Below are 22,904 nucleotides of genomic sequence, written 5' to 3'. Positions count from 1 at the left end.
TAAAAAAGTAACTATAAAAGTAACTCACAGTTACTTTTTGAAGAACTAGTAACTGCAACAGAGTTACTTTTTTAAAATGAGCAACAATAACTAAGTGAGTTACTTTTAAAAAGTATATTTCTGAACACTGAACTGTAGGTCCAATCCCGATCAGCCTATCTGAAGTAGCACAACTTTGACAAAAAAGCACAGCAAGATCAATATATTTATCGTGCAGTCTCGCTTATTAATCCAGTCCCCGGCCATAATAGTAGGCATCAACAAAGTATCACAGGCAGTAATTTTTTTGAAAGGTATGAAACTCTAAGAATATTTTTCGTTCCGTTTTCAATTCTGAACAAAATATGTCTCTATGCAAAATTGTCAAACACCAATTTTAAAGGAGTTATGATTGATTTCATGGTGCGTGGTGAAGAGGTGGCCATCTTGAATTTATGGGCCCCTAGAAATCTTAGGCCCGGTATGCCAGATGTCTACCCAAGATTTTTTTCCTTTCTTTAGGTATACCCTAACAAGATCAAAAGAGAAAACTCGTCTACATCAAAAAAGTCTGCGGGTCTTAATGGCCAGGAGCTGGCAATATAGAATATTGCTTAGAATCCTTGCAGAAAAGAATACGGAATTTTTTCACTGGATATATCTCCATAACAGTGCAAGGTATGAAAAAAACTGTAAGAATATTTTTTGATCCGTTTTCTATTCTGAACAAAATATTTTTGTATGCAAAATTGTCAAAAACCAATATTAAGGAAGTTATGATCGATTTATTTTGTTGGTGCGTGAAGCGGCGGCCATCTTGAATTTAGGGGCCCCTAGAGAACTTGGGCCCGGTATGCCAGATGTCTACCCAAGATTTTTTCCTCTCTTTAGGCATTCCCTAACAGGATCAAAAGAGAGAACTCGTCCACCTCAAAATGTTTGCGGGTCTTATGGCCAGGGACTGGACTATATAGCCTACTGCAGCCACATCCAAATATTTGGGGTCGCGGAACAATTTTCAGGAGAAAATGCGTCACAAAGCGCTATGGCCACCCTCACGCCACAGGTACTTTTTGACGATGGAATATATTTTTTAAACATTCGAACATATTAAACATCGAGTTCTTCGTCACCGACGTTCTCGATGTCTTACGTGGTTCTAAAAAAGTGAGAAGGTACTTTGAGCCATAATACTCGCTATCTTCACTGCTTCACAGCAAGCTGATGGAGATAAAATAATTTCTACCCACTACTTGCCGGCTGCACATATTCACAATTTCGAGTTCTTGTCACAGTTGGCGGAGCCAGGTATGGTTACATATAGACATAGATCCTTCCTATAATTTTGCCAAATTACACTACTATGCATAAGATTGATATTTTACAGAAACGTAGCATATTTTATACATCTCTAAGGTGTGGAACTGTACTTACTGTAGAAATGTGCTTAATAACTGTCACCTACAATTACTAATACTGAGGCTCACATATTTTGAGCAGTACCCTGTTTCAGAAAAATAAATTCTGGAGGTGTTTTGATAGAGTCATAATGTTAATGAAGCATACTGTGTTTATGCAGTATGTTAAAATTATCCAGTCAGTCGTAGCACATGAAAACATACAAGCGAAACAAATCGTGTCTGAAATCATTCAACACTAAAACAGAAGTTCGCATGTCGGAAACAAAGATATCACCAGACATTGTTTATTGGCCATAGATGCCAACAATTGAAAGGCGCTTGAAATTCGAATCCTTTCATTGCAGCTGAAAATAAAAGACTAAAAAAGAAAGAGCACAGCTCACTATCATGTTTGCTAACATAAAACGCGCAAAACTGCTCAGGCACACTGCCATTTTTAGTGTAGAGTGCAACACACATATCTTTGCCGTTGCGCACATACCAATTTTCGTTTCATCTCCCTCTCTCTTAGCATCACGTGTTCTACGCTGCTCGCCAACCTTCGCCATTGTTGCCATATTGTCATTCAATTCCTGGACACACTCGCGCAAACATAATTGAAAACAATTGAATAGCGCTCCAGCTCGCGGTTCACACCGTTCGGCAGGGACGGTAATGTGGCAATATAGTATGACGAAGTGGTTGCTTCTTTTATGCAGTGCATGTTCATTGGCTAGCTAGTAACTAGTGTTGCCAACTGTAATAATGAAGCACTATTTCTGTCACGGAAGTGACGGTGAGTTTTGTTGGATTGGAAGCACCATATTTTTATTTTATACTAAGTATTTGACCTGTTTGCGTTGTGTGCGTGTATTGCGCGTGTGTATGTGAAAGTGTGTGTTTGCTAATGAACGTTAACTTCCATAATGCCTCCAGTTCTGCCGAAGTTGAAATCAAAAACCTTGCATAGCCAAGCTTGGAAAATTCACAAATTGTTAATATTTCATAATTTTGGAATTGTTCAAAAGAAATCAATTATGTGGCTCCATGAGCATTTCAACTCTTGGCTCCGGCACGTGTTATTGTAGAATTTGCATAGAGGAGGCTGTCATTTTTGCTGCCAAATGCGATGCATATTGTTTTCTGTGTGAAAATTGCCATGCTTTGATGGGTGACAAGTTCATAGCAAAAAAAAAAAAAAAAAAAAAAGCCGTGCAGCTTATCGTCTAGTGGCAGTATATGTACAGTACTTGTTATTGTTGTGGAAGCCGGCATCGTTTGTAAATGTACAACAAAGGCAACCGACTGTCGCCGATCACAGAGAGGCAATAATACTGCTTGAGGAGGAGTGTTGTGGTCCAATTGTCGAGGTTTAACACGTTCGCATGTTATTAGTTCTCAAAGCAGTGATAGTGTCGGTCGTGTATTATCTGTCGTTGCAGTTCCGTACCAGTGTAGACGGGTTTTGGGAGTGAACAGTTAGAACGCCACCAGTCCATTAATGCAATGGAATATAATAAAGTGTTTATTTTGTTTGAAATCACTCAAATAAAGAATCACTATGAAGAAGTCTTCTTTGCAGCATTTTTGGTAATTTTACGTATGTGTTAGTTCATATTTTGCGAATTTTTAGTCCATATGTATGTAGCTACATACAAAACCATGGGTGTTCTTTGTGAGTGTTCCTTCCTAATTTCATCATATCATCACTCAACCTCATCGTCACGAATAGCCAAAGTGGGAGAAATATTTGCTGGCAGAAAACATTTGCTAACTTCCACTTGTTTGTACGTACATCAAAGTCTGAAATTCGACACACAATTTCTTCTGGAAGTAATAGGTTTTCAATTTCTGGAATGAAAATTGTTCATTCTCAAGGGATTTCCGCCACATATAGTGCAGAAAACTTTGAGAATTGAGATATTTCAGTATTAAAATTTCTTTCTTTCAATATTATCATAAATAATGTAAAGATACTTTGAATGACAAAAACTAGACGAGCTATAATAGGTACGTGCTTTTAACCAGAGAACTTCGGGTACTTCCGTCTGCTTTCGTGATTGCTCGGGCAGCTGTCACTGGTTACGTTCCTGGTAACTCTTCTATCCCTTTACTCCTGTAGTCAAGGCTCTAATGGTCTACACTGAAATCTACCTCAAGGTGGGCTTAACAAAAGTCCAACCTCTGTTTATGAGTTTAACGATACATGTTTATTTTTCCACCAGGATACTTACATCTGGTCGGTAGGCAACTCGAATACCAGAACTTATGAATAGTTAATGTTTGTAATGTACGCAAATCAAATATACTAGATCGATGAACAACTCTTGAGGTGGCCAGACTAGGATTTATAGAAGAGTGGGATTAACCTATTCACTTCTACCTAGTCGCAGTATCCTCACCTTGGGTGACCAATCTAGGGTTTATAGGAGAGCGGAATTAACATGTTCACTTCTACCTAGACTTGGTATTCCTACCTGACACTCTCCCCTTAAGCCAAAACGCAGGGTATTTATACTTAAGCTCTCAGCCTCGAACTCCTGCCTTATGCAAATTTATTATACAACTTTCTGATTTATAAAACGTCATTCATTGGCTTTCACTGATCTTTCCTTCGTAGCTAAGCAATCCTGAATCTGTACTCGACCCGCTTGAATTTGGTGACATGAGAGAGCGCCAATCACCTCCCTGGAACAAACCCGAGACGTTCTGAGAAAATCCGAGATATTCCGAGAAAACCCGAAGCGATCAGATCAAAAGTGCGAACGAGCTATAAGTAGATACAGTGTAGCTAACCATGAGGGAAAAGTAATGAAATCACAACAGAAAGAGGAAAGCTAAAGTGTGTACTTACCGACACTGAGATAGACGCCGGACAACAGGCTGCCCACCCACGCCGTCTTCCCCTTCCCCTCCCCGAAGTAGTTGACGAACTCCATCATGAAGACGCCGAACGTGTAAGCGATCCCGTCCACGATGAGGTTGCACATGAAGCTGGCGAAGACGATGACCCACCCGTAGCCGCCGTCGGGAGGGGGAGGGACGTCGTGGTACTCGCACCACGACACGATGTCGCCGTCCTCCTCCGGGCTGTCCAAGTCCTCCGCAAGCCTCGCCACTTCCTCCTCCGGGATGGTGTCCACGCCGGAGCGCTCGCTGTCCGTCTGGAAGAGACAAGAGGGTTGCATAAGTCTAAGGATAACCATGAGGACTACTTTGTAAGAGATATGACAGTTTAAAAACAAGGTTCTAGCCGCTTGTGGGCCATAACTAGAGACCGGATATTCGGCATTAAAAATTCCAAAATAGGCAGGCAAAAGCCACTAAAAATATAGAAAATAGTCACTGAAATAGGCACTAGAATATGCTATCAAATTAAATACATTGTTAAATCAAGCTCTATTTAATTATGACAAAACACCTGAGAAGACATGTGGATTTACACTTCATATAAAGGAAACGAATCCAAAGACAATAATACATGCTTGACATTCTGATTAGAGCACTATATCAGTGCCATACATTAGTTCTTGGCAGTCATTGATCGCACATGACAAGCTACTTCTTCTGATTGGGTGTTGATGAAGCCGCTTGCTTAACCTTGAGTAGGTGACTGACCGTGCATAGAAACCACGAATTTCGAAAAATACATTCTTTCAGAAAGAAGTTTTGGATTGCCGGAAACTTAAGGAAAATGTTAAGTAAAATTTTTACGATACGGAGTAAAATTCAGGAAATATTGGTTACTGACCATTTGTTTTAATGTAATGTTAATTTCGAAAATCAGCGAAATAGGCATTTATAGGCACTATACACGGAAATAGGCAAAATAAACTTTCGTGTACGAAACCCTAATACCCTGACATAAACTTTATATTGTAATTTTCATGACATCTGTACCAATAAAGAACAGGAATTTTGGTAATATCCGGTTTCTAGTCATAAGAAATGATTACCTGAGGAAAATTGATTTTTTTCTAACATTAGAGAGAGGGCGTCATGGTAGTCTTACTTATCACACACTTGTCAAACACGTTTTGGGTCAAGCTCCGCCCTCTGTCTTCTGACGTAAGCACGGATTGGTTCCGTTGTTAGGTTACGCATGCTAGCTTCAGGTCTTAGCATAAATACACTGTCATTTTTCAGGGCTTCACCAAAAAAGTATTATTTATAAGCTAAGAGACCTAAGCCTAACATGGCTAACCTAACAATGACAGACTTTAGCCTGACGTCAGAAGACAAAGGGCGGGACTTGACGAAACAGGTGTTTGACAAGTGTGTGATAAGTGCCCCCGATGGGAGTGGCGTCTCGGAAATTGCACCTACGAATGTGTGTTCTGGACCTCACTGTCTTCACTTTTATTTATCTTATGTTACCAAGGATTTTGTAATATATAGTATTGGGGTAAAGTTCTTTACGTGAGAGAAACTTCCTTCCTTTTAACGACAGAAAGGATTCCTGACATTGGCTGCATGCAGGTTACAAAATGTAATTTTCGGTGTGTGTAGTGTCAAATCGAGGCCTCACGAAATATTGCATCTCCATGCACTCTACGCACTGTGCAAGTTCGTCGATGGTGTGAAGTGCTAAATCTGTACACGGGCGTACGCAGGAATTTTTTTCGGGAGGGGCTGGAATTGTACAGGTGGATAGTAGCTAGCTGCTTTCAGTGGCGCCAACGTATAAATGGGCCCGTGGACCCCGTCTTATTATTATTATTATATTTGTTATTGTTATATACGAGGGTTACAGCAAAAGTAATGGCAACATTTTTTTTACGCGAGAATGCGGGACCAGCACGAAAATCCGAAATATAAAAATGGAAGGGGGCAGTGTATGGTTTTGTTGAATGTATGAACAGTGCAGATCTAGTGTACCAGGTATGGGATAGGGAAGCGAGAAAACATCCCTAAAAATAGCATGTGTTTACCAGTGGCGTAGCGTTATAATACGCCCGTACGCCCGGCGTTCCCAGATTTTCAATTTCAAAAATGCTTAAATGCTGTGATTATAAAGTAAAACGTGACTTATTTCATATATGTTTGACCTTCATGGCATTATAATAGCTATATTTCGCAATCCGCTTGCAACGCTCCACTCTTAACACTCGTTCTAGCATCTCTTTTCAATGCCTTTTCCGGCCGGACGCCGAGCAGGTTCGGCGTACAAGACTCTATATTCCTTGCTGCCTTTCTGGAGGGAAAGCTTCGATTTCTACAGCACGCGCGTAAATGCTCTCTCTTACGCCAGCGTACGGAGCAGAGAGGTCTACCGTGACTAGTTCATGTGACCCTTCCTGCCTTCTGAAGCAGACGACAGCGGTAGAATTCCTACCCGGTTCTTCGCTCTTCGCGATCATGCAACTCGTGCTATGTGATGCTACAATACGCAATATTGACTGACGTAACTTTACCAATCTCAAACATACTCTTCTTAATGGCCACTGCATTGTATGATTTATCGCACGAACAGCAATGTGCATTCGAAACTAAAAGATCAACACAGTTTTTGTCAAGTAAGTTGGTGAAGTCATCGTGGTAGAAATTCAGCCTGTGGCTGCTCTACCACTTAACCCGCAAAACTATTAATTTTTTTATTGTATTTTTTCGTTATTATCTAACTACTTAATATTGTGTCAGCGGAAATGTTTAGCAATCATTTGAAAACTCTTAACATCGAATGGTCTCTGGACAAAATTATTTTAAAATGTTTATCAGCATTCTCAAGATGTAATAAACAGTGGTCTGAATTACTAATCGGTACTGTTACGTCAGTAGCGTATGCGATATTTGGATCATCCACTCTGCTTTGCACAGTGCGCCAAGACGACAGAGGTCCCTGGTTCGAATCCCGGCGTGAGCACGGGTGTTCTTTGTCAGTGTCCCTTCATCAATATCATCACTCATATTCATATTCGCAATTAACCAAAAGTGGTAGAGAAGCGAAATAAAATAAACCAAATCAATCAGTAGTTGGATCATCCACAACAATGACGTCTACTGTTGTGCAGAGGCGCTTGTGATTCAGGTAGATTTCTTAATGACTTGCGTCATGCAGAAAGGTATAAAACACCAGAGTTCAAAACATTTGTGGTATAGTGAGGCATCTAATTTTCTAGCTAAAACATGCATGGATTATGATGTTTTATTGAAAACCCAGCTGACTTCAGGCAAATAAACAATACCTGTGGCGACTAATACCATACGTAAATTATTAAGCAAGAAAGGGCCGACCCTTTCTTCGGACTTGGCGTTCCCACCCGAAATGTCCATGCTACGCCACTGGTGTTTACAAGTCTGAAAGCACAGGAACATTACAGGAAGAAAAGAGGCGTATCCTACGGTATGACACTGCTCTCCCACATTTTACACCAGCTTCCTGTGGCATTTTTTGGCATTTCTTTCCCGTAGAACAACTATTTTGATACACGAACGCTGTTCACGCCGTGGCACGACGGTTCACTTAACAATGAATTAATTACCACTGCTCTCTGCACAATAACCATTCATCACACTGCCATCTAGTGATGTGTCCACATACTACGGGTGTCATGTTCTCAAGGACATACGATCTTATTGCGGTAACATGGTTTAACTTTCAGAAACAATACAGTTGCAGGGACGTCCGCAGGATTTTTTCCAGGGAGGGGCAAGGAAGGTATTTTTTTTCCTGGGGGGGCAAACAAGGCACATTTTCTCCAACAAAAGTGTTGTTCCCTAAAAAAATATTGCTTAAAATTGAATTTATGATGTTCATGCAATAATTAACACATATTATTGTGGCTAAAATGAAATTATATGTGTGAAATACATAATTTTTGGTTGACTTTCATTTTCCAGGGAGGGACACGGCCCCCCCCCTTCCGGACGCCCATGTACAGTTGCCAGACTTTTGCTGTAACCCTCGTATTTGCTTATTGATACAAGTAAATAACAGATATAAAATAATAAGAATGTATTGTTGATGTGCGTTAATATCATGATACATGATGGGAGGATTTATGGGGCAGTATACAGAAAAAAACATTACGTTCAGAGGCCCAACCACGAATTTTTGTCTGGGGGGGGGCAAGTACAAGGATAAACGTACCAATAATAATAATACCAAAAACATTAATAATTGCATTTATATATATATATATATATATATATATATATATATATATATATATATATATATATATATATATATATATATGTATGTATAATGCCATTAATGTTTTGTTGTTATTATTATTATAATATATATATATATATTATAATAATAATAACAACAAAACATTAATGGCATTATTATTATTATTATTATTTCTACTACTACTAGTGGTAGTAGTTAGTAGTAGTAACAAAGACGTTATTATCCTCTTAAATTACGCAAAAAGGAGGTAGAAGTCGGTGCTAAAGCATTTGTTTGGAACAAACACCGTCAATTTCACAATAGCTAATAATGGAAAAACAAGCTCACAAACTGCATTTTTGAATGGCAGAAAATGAATGATAAATGCATTCCGAAGACAATTCTTTTTGTACATATAACATGTATAACTTTCATATACAACATATGTTTTACCCATATGCAACATGGAGCGACATAAAATAAGAAAACACATATGCAACATGATAACACTAAATTGTATACGTATTGTAAGTTAATTCAATACATATATACAACATGTATTATTCAAATACAGTACATTACAGAAAACAACGATATTGCGAGCAAGAAAATTTTACGAAATGTATTTCTATTTGCATACAATTTTAAATCGAAAGGGGTAATTGCTCCTCTGTGCCCCCTGCAGGTGCCCTTGGCCGTCAATGTTTGCCCCCATAGAATTGACTTCCGTCGAAGGTTTGGGGGGGGGGGGCCTTTGCCACCCTGTGGTTGCGCCACTGCGTATATTTATAACTTTCCACTTTCAAAAATGGCAGCTGAGGGTAATTTGAAGGGGGTTTCAATTTACCACTAGTTTTGCCCGAGTTCTTCAGTGCTTTTGTTTGAAAATGTTAATTTTCTCTCAATTTCGGAGGGGGCTGTAGCCCCATCAGCCCCCTCCCCCTGCGTACGCCAGTGACCCTATATATATGTATATTTCAAACATAGTACTTGTTTGCCCACGCAAGTTCGGATTTATCCTACCCTTTAAATGTTTTCTCCGTTTCATTGCTGCTCGAAGCTGATTCCACAGAACGAAGGTCAAGCTGTGTGCGTTACTCAAGCTGATAACTTGGGACGATAATGGGAGGCGTGTAACATATCACGCATTCACGTACGCACAATGCCACGTCAGGAATTTTAGAATTGGTTCCACGTACGATAGGTGACGATTTTTTCTAGAATTTGTGAAATGTTTCCACCCTGTATCGAGTTAAAGTCCTTCTCTTAGGCGTGCGCACGGGGAGAGGGCAAGGGGGCAGTTGTCGCCATATATTTTCACTTAGCCGGCCTCCGTGGCGTAGTGGTTAGCACAGCGCGCTACGACGCCAGAGGTCCCGGGTTCTTTGTCAGTGTCCCTTTATCAATTTCATCATATCGTCACTCATCATCTTTGCGATTAGCCAAAATTGGCAGAAATGCGAAGTAAAATAAACCAAATGAATCAATTAGACATTTTGTGTTATTTAGTGTGTTGTACTCTCAAACAAAAACACGGAGCATTTGCAATCCGACGAAGTTACATGCAACCGGGAGGCATTATTTATGGAATTGGAATATCCCACTTCGTTCCCTAGCAACTATGGTTAGGACGCTCTCATACATACCAACAGAACGAAGACTAACATTACAAGATAGGATATTTTCGTACTATTGCAGAAATTCATTCTAATGTTGAATCAGCTATTTTATATTTTTAAATATATGTGCATTCATTTCGCAAGCACTAATGTGTAGTGTATGTTTTAGTTTAAGAAGAGCCGTGAAATTTGTTGAGATTCGGCTTTCCTTTACTATGAGATTATAGAAATTCCATTTCCGCATCACAGGTATGTCATGCATATAAAACTACGCTAAATGTTCACAGGAACGGGATTTTCTGGGTTTCAGGACCCAGGATAGGTACGCCACCTCTTTCGTACGCATCAATGCGCAGTTTGCGAAACAGTAAGATGGAATGTAGTTTTTCTTTCCCATCCTGAACTTTCGTCAATGCTCTTGCACCGCCGTAATCATACTCAATCTGAGTGTGTGGTTCTTTGTGTCGTATTACATAATGGAAACCAGCCGCAGATATTACAAAATGGACCCTCTTGAACAGCTGATTAAAATATACGAACTACCGAAGAAATTGCCATTCGTTTTATTATTGCAATTTTTACCTGGCTGGAAATATACTTCAGCTTCACACTCTCTCTTTTTCTCTCTCCCTCTCTCCCTCCCTCCCCCCTCTCTCTCTCTCTCTCACTCACTCTCTGTCTGTTTGTCTCTATTTGTCTCCCTCCCTCCCATTCCTACCTCTCTTTGACTAGTTTATTCACCCACTCTCCATCCTTGATCTCTCTCTCTCTCTCTCTCCTCTCACGGTGTTTCTGTGCTGCTCTCTCTATCTTCCTTTATCTTCCTCACTCTTTCTATTTGTCTATACTCTGTCCATGGAATCTGCGGAGCAAGGCCGCGCATAACGGAAGAGAAGAGGAGAAAGTGAGTTGGCGTAGCAGAGCAGACCTGATAGCTGCACTCATTTCCCCCTCTGACAAGTTCATTGGTCGAGCTCAGAGACTTGTTTTCATTCGCTCGCTGCAGAGACTCCCGGGACACAGGATAGGTGGGTTTCATGTGACGTCAGGATGCGCACAGCCGCCATGTTTGCGGCCAATTTTATTTGACGTTTGCAAGGAAATGTTCACCACGTAGCGTTCGTTACATCTGCACCAGTGTTTTAAATCACGAATGTCTATGTTAATATCTTCCGCCCGCCCGCCCACTTGAATTCTGTATGCTTGCAACAACTGGCCTCAATCATGGCTGCTCGAAGCCAAAGCTCAACAGTTTGTGACGTAAGTGGTTCCTTTCCTTTCAAACTTTACGTCCGGTCTCGATTAGGCTACAAGGACATAAAGTGGGCTTAGAAAAGACAAACTTATATTTATTAATCTCGAGATTGAAGTCTACTGTATTCAGTTTTACGCGCGGTACGTAAAGCTACTATTATTTTTTACTATTCGTGTACTTATGAAAGATTTGATTGCGTAACTGTATGAAAGTTGCGAGCATCAAAACATTTATATCTCAAACAGCTAAATATAAACGAGTGAGGTTGCCCCAAGGGTCAAGGATTTGTTATTTTCTCAGATGAAGGCAACAGCCGATAGTAAATCTGTTTTACTTATTTCGAATGGCTTCAGGTGTATGCAAATTTTGTTGGCTTGCCCCATAAGAACAGAAATAACTTTAGATCATTACAACCAATGGTACATTAATAGCGAAAATAACTGGCCAATGAGAGGGTCAGAAGTTAACTTGGTATCATTTCACACCAAATGCCGTGTCCAGTGATCCACAAAGGATCAACTGATGAAACCGTGCAAGAAGGGTGGATACAGGTGACCCAATTAGAGACAGTAATGACCTCACTGTGGAGGTAAGTGATAATATCAAATAGCAGCACGAATACTTACAAACTAAACATTCATACTGTAATGTAACCCAGATATATTTAAATGTTAATAAATGAAAATTATGCCCTGATTTTCCATTGTGCACCAATCTCCTACGCCTTCGCAACTGATTGCTTCAAATCATCCCCTTGGCCGCGCTGGTAACGTCTCAGACGTGAGTTACAAATCTCGAATCTGACGATCTGGTTTTCTAGTCTAGGCTAGGGCATTTATTCTTTTACCTCTACATCAGCTTGACTTGTGATCCAAGGATGGCTGAGTCGTCTGGCCCCAGGCTACCTACAGACTTGAATGTAGACAACATAGCTAGCTCATGATGACATGTTCAAAGGGAGATGGGGGGGGGGGGGAGATGTAGGGTTTGCCTCCCTTAAACCAGCTTTCCTTTTAAAAAGATATCTCTTTACTTTGTCTACTGTTAGCATTGTTTACTAGCACAGTCAAATGCCATGTAAGTTCACTTTTAGGGTGACCATAATATTTTGACCCCAAAACTTCTATATAATGTATAGAAGTACATAGATGGCCAGCATTTTCAGCAACCCTTGTAAGTTTTTAAAACAATGTTTAATAAATTCTACTATGTATGAAATAAAATTATTGTTGATTTAATAACACAAGTATTGTTTTCAAATACAAATATTTATTTCTCGGTCAAGCGACTTTTGGGACACCTGGTGTATATATAGCTTGAAATGTCTCTCAAATTTCGACTTGGTTTTCAAGATAATCCCTAGACTTTTATAAAACGGGACAAATGGTGGCTTCTTAATAATATGGGACTGCCCCGGTCAAAACGGAACGTATGGTCACCAAATTACTTTCTTCACCCTCCTACTTGAAACAGGAATAAATTTTGAATGCAATATGTTCAAATGTAATTGTCGATAGAAAACAATGTGCAGATGGTGATTCGTTTTGATCCGTTGTAGGTCCTGATCGACTTTAAAGATTAGAGAAATGTGATCATTTTTACATGTCATATACAGGGTTCCCACACACCTGAAAAACCTGGAAATCTCAGGGAAAATCTTGTAATTGATTAATGGTTCCCAATGAAGCAAAACTGAGGGATTATAATGTGCTCCTGTCTGTGGATAATCCAGACTGTTGCAGCATTTCTCTTTCAGCAAGGAACTCATATCTATTTGTTTGTCTGTTTCTTGTTTTTAAATGTGATTCCAGGGTTGGTGACCAAGTGTATACCCTCATAAATTTTGCTCTTTTTAAAATTTAATTAGCCGATTTCGATCTTTAAATGACGTAAAATATATTTCAAGATGTGGAAAACGCATAATAAAAATAACCTGATGTCTAAAGTTAACCCGTGTTCATCTGATTTCCCTTATTAGGGAGTAGTTTTAAGTATTTTCTTCCTTCTTTTTTTACAAAATAGTAAAAAAATGGCGTGTCCTGTTTAGGGAAATATTCATTTTCTGCCATCTTTTGTGTACAATATTATTGATTTTGTATTTACTGCATTTAGAACAGAATTTTAAATATTTACTTACTAGTACCATATATGAATTATGTACTGTTCATAAATACTTGTTTAAGTTTTTGATCATGTTCAACTATTGTTATAGTCATGACATGACATGTGAATTTTTACATGCCTCAAAAGCTCACATATGTGTAAAATGGAATTACTTGTAGGATCAGCAGATCTACATTAATATCATGTAGTGAAATAGTTTTCTCAACAGATATGCCAGAAATTAAATATGAGGTGAAGGCCAGTCGAATGGCGTATGCTTAACCCCCATCACACTTGCACTTGCAACTGTCACTAACTTACCATTACGTACTAGCATTCCTCACTTCTTCATCTTAGATTAGGCTCGTTTTGGAGCACTGTTAAGTTGGTTTTGATTTTATCACATGGCAATTCATATGTGAAAGTGGGTTTTCTGTAAATAAGCAGGTTTTAATAGAAAACTTGAAAGAAGAGTCTGTTGTGGCTGTTCGGCAAGTTTATGATGCAGTGAAAGTGGTACGGGGGGGGGGGGTCAAATGTAGAAGTAAGCAAAGATATAGTCCAGAGTGTTACAGGTGCACGTATTAGATACGAAGAAGCATTGCAGAAGATGAGAAAGAAATGTGATCACAAAGACGACAAAAGGAAATAAATGAAACGTAAAGCAAGTGAGATCCGTGCTTTACAAGCCAAACAACAAAAGATGCAAGAAGAAGCAAATGCTATTTCAGAACAATTAAAAAAACTTGAAGCTTCTGAGAAGTAAAGTTTCTTAATTTGCTGTATCAGACATTAAGTACATTTCTTGTTTTATATTTTAGTCTCAGTAACTTATTATCCCTTTTTAAATCTGTACTAATAATTGTCACTTCATTTTTATATGTTTTCAAAATTCCAATAATTTGTTTGTCTTAACTATTATTGTAGGCATTACAGATTAATTGATATTGTATAAACATGTATGAAAAGTGTGAAAATATTTCAATTTTATCAGATATGTTAGAAATTGTTTCAGAGTTGTTTAAAGTTCTAGAAAACTGGTCATCTTTGTTCTTAATTACATGCAAAGAAGTATGGTATGGCTATGAGGGGAAATGGAGGAGACCATTGTAAAATTATAGTAGTCATTTACTGTGCATTCAATACTCTGGAAAAAAAATATGAGGATTCTAGAACACTCAGGGAAATCTCAGGGAAAATGGATTTGGAGTTTGCGTGGGAACCCTGTATATATCATCAACGCGACCATATTCATAAAATGTTGTAATTATACGAATACAAGACAACTGTCTACTGGTTTACATAATATAAATTAATTCTAAAGAAAAGAGTTAATTAATTTCCAAGAAATTTTACGGAGTCATTTCATTGCTGGTATTTATCCACTTTAAAATGCTAGTGACATCTACTGGTTGTAAACAGAATTACCACACGTCTTCTTTTCCCCAGGGAATAGGCCTGTACCTAGGATTTTTTTGAGTAGGGGCCAGACCCGAAAATGTGTTGATATACTATATATATATATAATTGTTAATTTCATTTAGTTCTTTGTATCGCTTTCAGACATGAAGACTGTCACACGGTGTATAGCTTGATGCATTCTCTTTACATTCAGTGTTTATAAGTATTTGAGTGGTACCGGTTCCGCAGATTAACAGTGTTTTGAAATTTCATCTAATTTTCTTATACCACTGAACAGCAATGATAATTCTATGTTTAGACAATTATATATATTTTATGAATTAAATGTTGCATGTTAGCAATGATTATTGAAATAAAGAACATGTCTAAATGTGAGTTTACCAAAAAAATAGACATTTTCACAACACGACTGCAATTAAAAAGAATGGACTGTCTTGATTAAATCGGAACATCTGGTAGCCTCGCATCAATTGTTATGAAATAAAACTCACAATATTGCAGGCTTCAGACTTCTGGAGCCTGCCTTTCTACACAACAAGCACATTCATTTATGCAAGGACAAAACTGATCTTTTTACAAATTTGAAAAATCGTCGATGTTATTATCGTGGCTGAGATTCATATTTAAATATTTCAGAGTTCGAGGGGGGCGGCATGACTCCCATGGCACCTCCCCTGGGTACGGGCTTGCCGGGAATCTCCTCTTTTCATGTACTAATCCTGGTGGATTTTTTTTTTCAGAGTAAAAATGTGCTGTTTTTGTACAAAACTGAACATAAAAATAAAACGTTATAAATAACCATAGCAATAAAAATAATATATGTCTCATCAGTTCGAGTGCGAATTCGATCATCGAAAAAAAAAAAATACCGTTGATTCCAGGTTGATATCAGAAGTCTACCAAATCGTATCGCTCATCGTGTCATCTCGGAATCGAACTCGTATGAACATTAATTCGAATATGGTATTGTGTAGCGTCCAGTTGTATTAATGTAGCCTACTTTGTAGCTAAGTTGAGAAAATAGAAATTCGGAACCGAAAGTGTAAGTTCACAGATGAACTTGAAAACAAGAATTTAATATGTTAACTCGTTTAATTTTGTACTGTTCTCGACCTCCGTTGGGGGAGTAATTATCACTGCGCACTTCGAAGCTAAGTGCCCTGGATTCGAATCCCGGTCTGGGCATGCGTGTTCTTTGTGAGCGTCCCTTCATCAGTTTCATTACATTACCACTCATCCTCATCGTGGCGATTAGCTAAAAGTGACAAAAAGCTACTCTTAAGTAGCTAACAAAAATCATTTTAAAAAGTCCCGTTTTTACATCACACAAAATTGCAACACTTGTAGTAAATAAGAGCATTTCATGATCTTCGTTTTCACATACCTTGCACTTCTGTGGACTGCAGTTTACATTTTCTAAGATAAGAAACTAACTACTTTTATTACATGGCCTCTTCTTATCATTCCAAGAAACTTATCCGACAAACAGATTTGCACAGTTTGATTGCATTTTATGTTTCCTGTTGAATCTGTTTAGGTGCTTACAATGCACCACGTATCTGTAACGAGAAAAACAAACATTTTCCTGGGAGCATGGATCTTCGTGCAATTTGCAATGGATTAAAGGATCATCTGCAACATGTTGGAGTTCACTGCACGCTCTGCGGTAAACAACAAATATCCCCTGGCGTTTATGAGGGTCACATATTACGAGAGATAAGCATTCACCCCTGGTGAATATACCCTGGATTATGCAATTCTGCGTAACGACATTTACATTTACCAAATTCGAAACGTTGTTTCAGCGATCTAGGAATGAAACAGTCCGTAAACATATTCTGGAGCTTCTATGATCGAAGGCGGCGCACTCTGAAATAGTTTTGGCCCGTCCATCTGCCTGCACAAATAGCCTAATTGAGTGATTTTCAGAATATTTATAGCACAATTCAAGGTGTTCCCCCGGAGATTTCCGGAAAGAATTAATGTACTTCGAATGTTGAAATTGTAGCGATATTTTACAACAAAAAAATATTGTTTTCTGTGACTTACAGGCCGTAAGTTGCAGCAACTATTATTACTATTATTATTTTACACTATCCTTTGGCACGTAAAACCATGGATCATAGGTACCATGAAGGACAGTAGATTAAGTGGTCTCCGACTCTGATTGATATCTGTGCATTATGAAAAGAGTACAAAAAGGCAAACTACTGTTCATCAACAAAGTGATAAATGTTCATTGAAAAGAAGAAAGGCGAATCCAATTTCTATCTAAATAGTAAACTCGAGTCTGAACTTTTATACAATGCCAAAGTATTTTCAAATCAATCTGAATTTTATGATTGCAAAGTAGCAGTAGAAGTAACTACTACTATTACTAATAAGAATAATAGCAATAATAATAATAACAGTAATAATTGCAATAATAATAATAATAGAAGTTGATTTATTATGGTAAGTCAGTTTGTGTACATCTGGGTAGAAAGGAGCGCGAGACTGAGAAACCGGGTAATTACAGATTTTGACGCGGTAACGTCTTAAATATCCGCCTCAGATCGTCCTTGCGAAATTTACTCAGTATAAAAACCTGCGGGTTGTGAGTCCACTCAATACTAGGTCTGTAAACAGACCCACGCAAGCCGCGGATACTAAGAATCAACTACTTTAGCAACGAAAATTTGGCGTATTTTTACCCGTTTTCTGTAATCTCGAACCCCCGTCTAGCAAGTTATGAAGACAAAATCTTTCTTAGATTACAATATTATGTGTAGTTTTTACATAAGTTAGCTTTGACAAATTATCTAAAAGGTTCTGATACATCTTTCTGAGTTAACAAATATTTGTACATTGATAAGCATAAAATTTAAACGTTATTAGTTTCAAACATAAAGGTTAGTACATCAACCAACATCTTTCCAATTCTTAAACGGCGTTTATTCATTTACGTCATAATATTAAGTATATTGGAACAATCACATCTACTCTTTTGGTAATAACATATCTTTTAGTTTTCAACTTTTAAACTTTGCATCTTATTTATACATTTGGTATCTTTATTTTTCTAATGGATTTATCAAATTTATCAAATAAAGCAATGGCGCAACATACGAGTATACTTTCTATTGCGGTTGACATTTTTTTATCGCTGATTCTGAGATAACAACTTTCTTTTAGGTATTTATTCAACAGGCATATTTTTCTCCCTCATCTTAAGTTTCAGTTCTTCACACTAGCTTCCATTCAATCGCACTTAAATTGCATTGAGATAAGATAATTTTGCCGCTCCTAGACCCTGGCCTATTGGACTTGCAGCCTTACTTGCTAGTAGATTCAAATTATAGTTCACAGAACTGTCACGTGGGGCGTTGCATGTGGTCGTAGCCATATTGTAAAGTAAACTGCTTAAATCCACCATCTGTACAGCATATCTGATTATGACGTTTCTTGTTACGTAAACACAAATGCTCGTTTCGCTTGATGTGCGATTTGCAACACAGCGACGTCTTCGCAATCTGTCGAAATGAACTTTTGACATTTAGAGTCAGGCTTATCCTTCCACGTGATCTCATTAAATTGTTTACATTTAGAACACAGCTTTATGTTCCTCTTGTGCTACTTCGAGCAACATTTGAGCCCCCAATCTGCTGTTTTGCGCTATCAGAAAAGTTGCTAAAATGTTACAGATCTGTAAAGAAACTATAGTTCACGACGTGTAACTCTTCCCATTAGAATGAGGACGAACGAGCAGCCACGACGAGCTTAGCACTCCGATGAGAACAAGTAGAAATAAGTTTGAGTTACGTTTATATGTTTATGTCTTTGTTCATTCGTTCAAGCCCAATTTTTGCCCAGAGGCTCATCGGGACTGGACCTACAGTCTAAATTATAATTCGAAACACTAGGCAATGTGCCTCCACCGGGGAATCGAGCTTGTGACACCTTGATTACAAGGCTACGGAGTTACCACTACGCTATCGGGGAGATTCGTTATGTTTATGGAGCAGCAGCATAACCCATGGGAATTTATTAATGTCGCTTTTTTTTTCTTTTGTGAAAGTTGGTTGGTTGATTTGGTGTTTTAAGTCCACTTTATGCACAGTAAGGCTAATCAGTAGGCTTTAAACCCTACAGTTTAAGTGGGATCTGAACCACTATGTGCCTCCACCGGGTATCGAACCCGGGACCCCTTGATTACAAGGCGACGACGCTACCACTGCGCCATCGGGGAGGCCTCTTTTGTGAAAGTATTCTGCGTACTAGTATGTCTGTTTTTCCATTACCAGTGTCCTAATAACTGGTTGATTTGTTGTTTTAAGTCCACCTTTTGCACAGAATGGACAAATGGGGCTGGACCTACAGTTTAAAGTGGGAATCGAACCCAGGACACCTTGATTACAAGGTGACGACGTTAGCACTTAGTCATTAGTCATCGGGGAGGCCCTCAGTGCTCTAATAAAATATTTTCAAGGAAACTGAAAATTCACAGCAATAATAGCCAAAATATTCAGTATTTTTAAATAATGACGTTGAGAATCGGTGCATTGGCGTGCTATAAAATTTCGAAAAAAAAGGGGGTATCACAAGTTACGATTACTAATTTTATAATGCTCGGTGTTATATTTTACAGTGTTTTCGTGCATGTATCGTTCTTTTCTTTAAAGGTTAAAAAGAAGAGTTCATAACACCAACCTATATCTCTGAGTAGCCTACGTCACAAAAGCGAAATGAACTGATAATCTTTCAGATCAAGGCATGTATGCTTGTGGTTTGCTGGCCCTCAATCCGTCATATCTTTGCTTCCATGGAACTACTTACATGAAAAGAAAAATCCAGTGTAAGATCTCAGAGTAAAGTTTTATCCTATCCTTTAATTTTCATTTTACCCGTTAGATGGCGCGCAAGATTGACAAAGCTATCTTAGAAATTTTCCAGTCGTACACAGTTGCAAGGCTATATTGGTTAAATAAGGTCACCACAACGAATTGTTTAAAATCCTCTGGTAATTTAAATTAGAAGTCTGAGCGAAGAAAATGCTTTCTCTACAGTAACCTTTATAAATGCAGGCGAATTACGGGTGTGGAGAATTAAAGTTACTGACTGACAATTCATTTCATGGAGGAATATAGTTTTGGTGGTGTGTAGATTTAACTGCATTTAACACGTAATCGAGATATGTTATATGAGTAGTAATCAATACATTGTTAATGAATTGCTAAAGATGTTGTTCGCATTTCAAACTGATCTCATTACACAAAGTTTTTTCCTTGTATTGTTCTTATTTCTATCTAATTGACCAAATAAATTAACGTTTTCTTAAAATTATTAACGTCTAGGTATTTGACGTACAAAATGCTTGTATTTCCACTATTATTGGTTACAGATAGGTCGCTATAGTGCCGATTATTGTCAGTTTTTGACTCCCAATGACAGACATTTGTACATACGAACAGGTCGACGAGGTGAGAAATATGCCATCATACCAGCATGCTGGCATACGCAGGAATTTTTAAAGAGGGGACTGAAATTTAAAGCTGGGTATTACGCAGCTGCGTTCTGGGGAGAGGGGTGCACTATTAAATATACGTAATTGCAATTTTAAACCACCGTTTTAAGAGTTGTTCAAAGACAAAAATGGTAAACAGAGCTAATTTTAAGAGGGTTTGCACTTAACATTAGTTCCTTTAGCTCTTTACTGGTATCATTAGGAAATTCTTATTTTCTCAAACATTCGGGAGGGGCTGTATCTCCATCAGCTCCCCCTGCGTACACCAGTGTATCAGTTCCTCATATTCTTTCAGCCCAGAAAATTATATCCTTGTATATGTTTAGGGCTCGTGTTATTCTTAATGTGTGAGCCTTATCACAGTATTGGTTTGAGTTGGTTTGAGTTGATGTTTTAAGTCCACTTTATGCACAGTAAGGCTAATCGAGACTGGACCTACAGTTTAAAGTGGGATCCGAACCACTTGTGCCTCCACCGGGTATCGAACCCGGGACCCCTCGATTACAAGGCAATGACGCTACCACTGCGCCATGGGGGAGGCCCCCTTATCACAGTAACTCGATAACTTTAGTAAAACCACGAAAATACTTCGTCAGAATATCTGATTGCGGAAATTTGAATACATCGAGACATACTTCAAGAGAATAGAGACGAGATCACTTATGGTTTATTTTTCAGCAGCCAGCACTGGCGTATGCAGAGGGGGGTTGACGGGGCTACAGCCTCTCCCGAAATTTTGAGAAAACCAAAATTTTCTAAGGAAAGTAGTTAAGAACTTGTGAAAACGTAAGTGCTAACTGAAACCTTGCCCTTCAAATGACATTCGATTACATTGTTTTGTCTTTGAACAACCTTCAAGACGAAGTTAAAAATGGTAATTGTGAAATTTTTTATTGTGTATCCCGCCTCACTAGAACGTATGCGATTCTAATATTTATAAGATCCACCTTTACAATTTTAGCCGTCACCCCCCCCCCCCCACCCCGACGAAAAAATCCTGCGTACGCCAGTGCTATATTTTATCATCGTTTTGCGTGCGTGGCCACCGGGCCGAGGAAGGGGATTTGCCCCCACCAATCCCTCTGGGTACGTCACCCAAGAGAGGTCTGGAAGTACTGATCAGAGTAAAGCTGTTTGTACCCGATCGAATGAATCATGAACAAGTCGCTGAATTGAACGCAATTGAAAGTCGTTGAACAGCGAAATTGGCGAAATCTTGAATGGTGTGATATTGCACATGTGTACACGATCAAAGAACGACTGGACAAGTTCACATTTTATCAAAAGGTTGCAGTATGTACGGCATGAAAAGAAATGAATAGACTGGCGATTAGCCGTAATTTTATTTCCCGAAGAAGTAGTATGATGTTGATATATTAATAATCTACATGTAATCTGAGACACCAGAAAAACAATGTGAACCCGACAAAATACTTTTGTAAAAATCTCATTTCCACAGATAAACAGATAGTTATTTTTCATTGTGTTTATCTAAACGTCAATTTAAGATCAACACAAAATGTTATGGTTTACGGTTGGTTGTTGTCTTGTCGAACATATTTTATTATCACATTACTCACTGCTGTAAAAATATTCATTATTATGTTTTGTACAATTGCAATTAAATAAATACAGAATACGACTGCACCTACTTTCCTTTCTCGCAAGTCACAAACACGTGTTTACACTTCCCTCCCTTCCCACGTTACTTTGTTGATGCTTTCTCTTCGCCACAGAATAGAAATAAACATCATTCTCTACCTCAATGCTCTTTTTCGATAATCGATTTCATGCATGTGCACTGATTGGTCGACAGTCAGGCTTGGATGGCATTATTTAGAACCGTTCCTAATTAGAAATTCTTTGACCTATCCTTGGATTCAATGAGAAAAATGACGATGTCTCTTGACTGTCATTTCCTTTCAAGCGTTCAATTCAACGACTTGTTCATGATTCATTTGTTCGTGTACGAGGTGAATAAGGTTTGTATTTCCTCTCGTCTCTTCATGTATTCACTGTTGCACTCAACTTTTGAATTTTCTTTGATATTGTTTATTTTACATCGCATTTCTTCCCTACTTGGCTGATCGCGACGATCAGGGTGAGTGATGAGAGCAGTCTGGGCAGCCCCCTAACTAGATATTTTGGCGCCCTAGGGAGGATCGCTGTTTGCGCCCCCCTCCCCCCACTATAAAGCATGTGCGTCCTCCGATATTTTCTTCTCAGTCCATGGTTTGGGATATTTACATACTACAAATTTTGAAATGAGGAAACAAAGAAAAACTCATTAAAAAATAACATAGGTTATGTTTAAAGATTCGTAGTTCGCATTCTGATTTAAAAGAAAAAGTTTAGCATATTTATGAATATTTCAGTGATGTTTCAGTGTCTGAAGAACAACTTTTAAACGTACTATAAACGATATACGTATGTGCTACCACTTCGGGAAACGAATTCCACATGAGTGTACAATCCTACAAGTAAAAGATGAAAAAGTTAAGAATAA

At 38.4% G+C, this 22,904-nt stretch overlaps 1 protein-coding gene across 2 annotated transcripts in view; it reads right to left on the bottom strand.

The window, feature by feature from the left end:
- LOC145989807 (uncharacterized) overlaps positions 1-22,904 on the bottom strand; it is a 227,097-nt gene that overhangs the window by 87,897 nt on the left and 116,296 nt on the right. For both annotated transcript variants that reach the window (XM_083125168.1, XM_083125167.1), the window contains exon 2: positions 4,234-4,543. In XM_083125168.1, coding sequence (XP_082981294.1) covers positions 4,234-4,543 — 310 coding nt within the window. The remainder of the gene's footprint in view (positions 1-4,233; positions 4,544-22,904) is intronic.

This window comes from Lepisma saccharinum, chromosome 7 (genome assembly GCF_977018435.1).
Source record: "Lepisma saccharinum chromosome 7, izLepSacc3.1, whole genome shotgun sequence".
Taxonomy (NCBI): Eukaryota; Metazoa; Arthropoda; class Insecta; order Zygentoma; family Lepismatidae; genus Lepisma; species Lepisma saccharinum.
The sequence above is the reverse complement of the archived record's forward strand: the minus strand, read 5'-3'. Positions and strand labels throughout refer to the sequence as shown.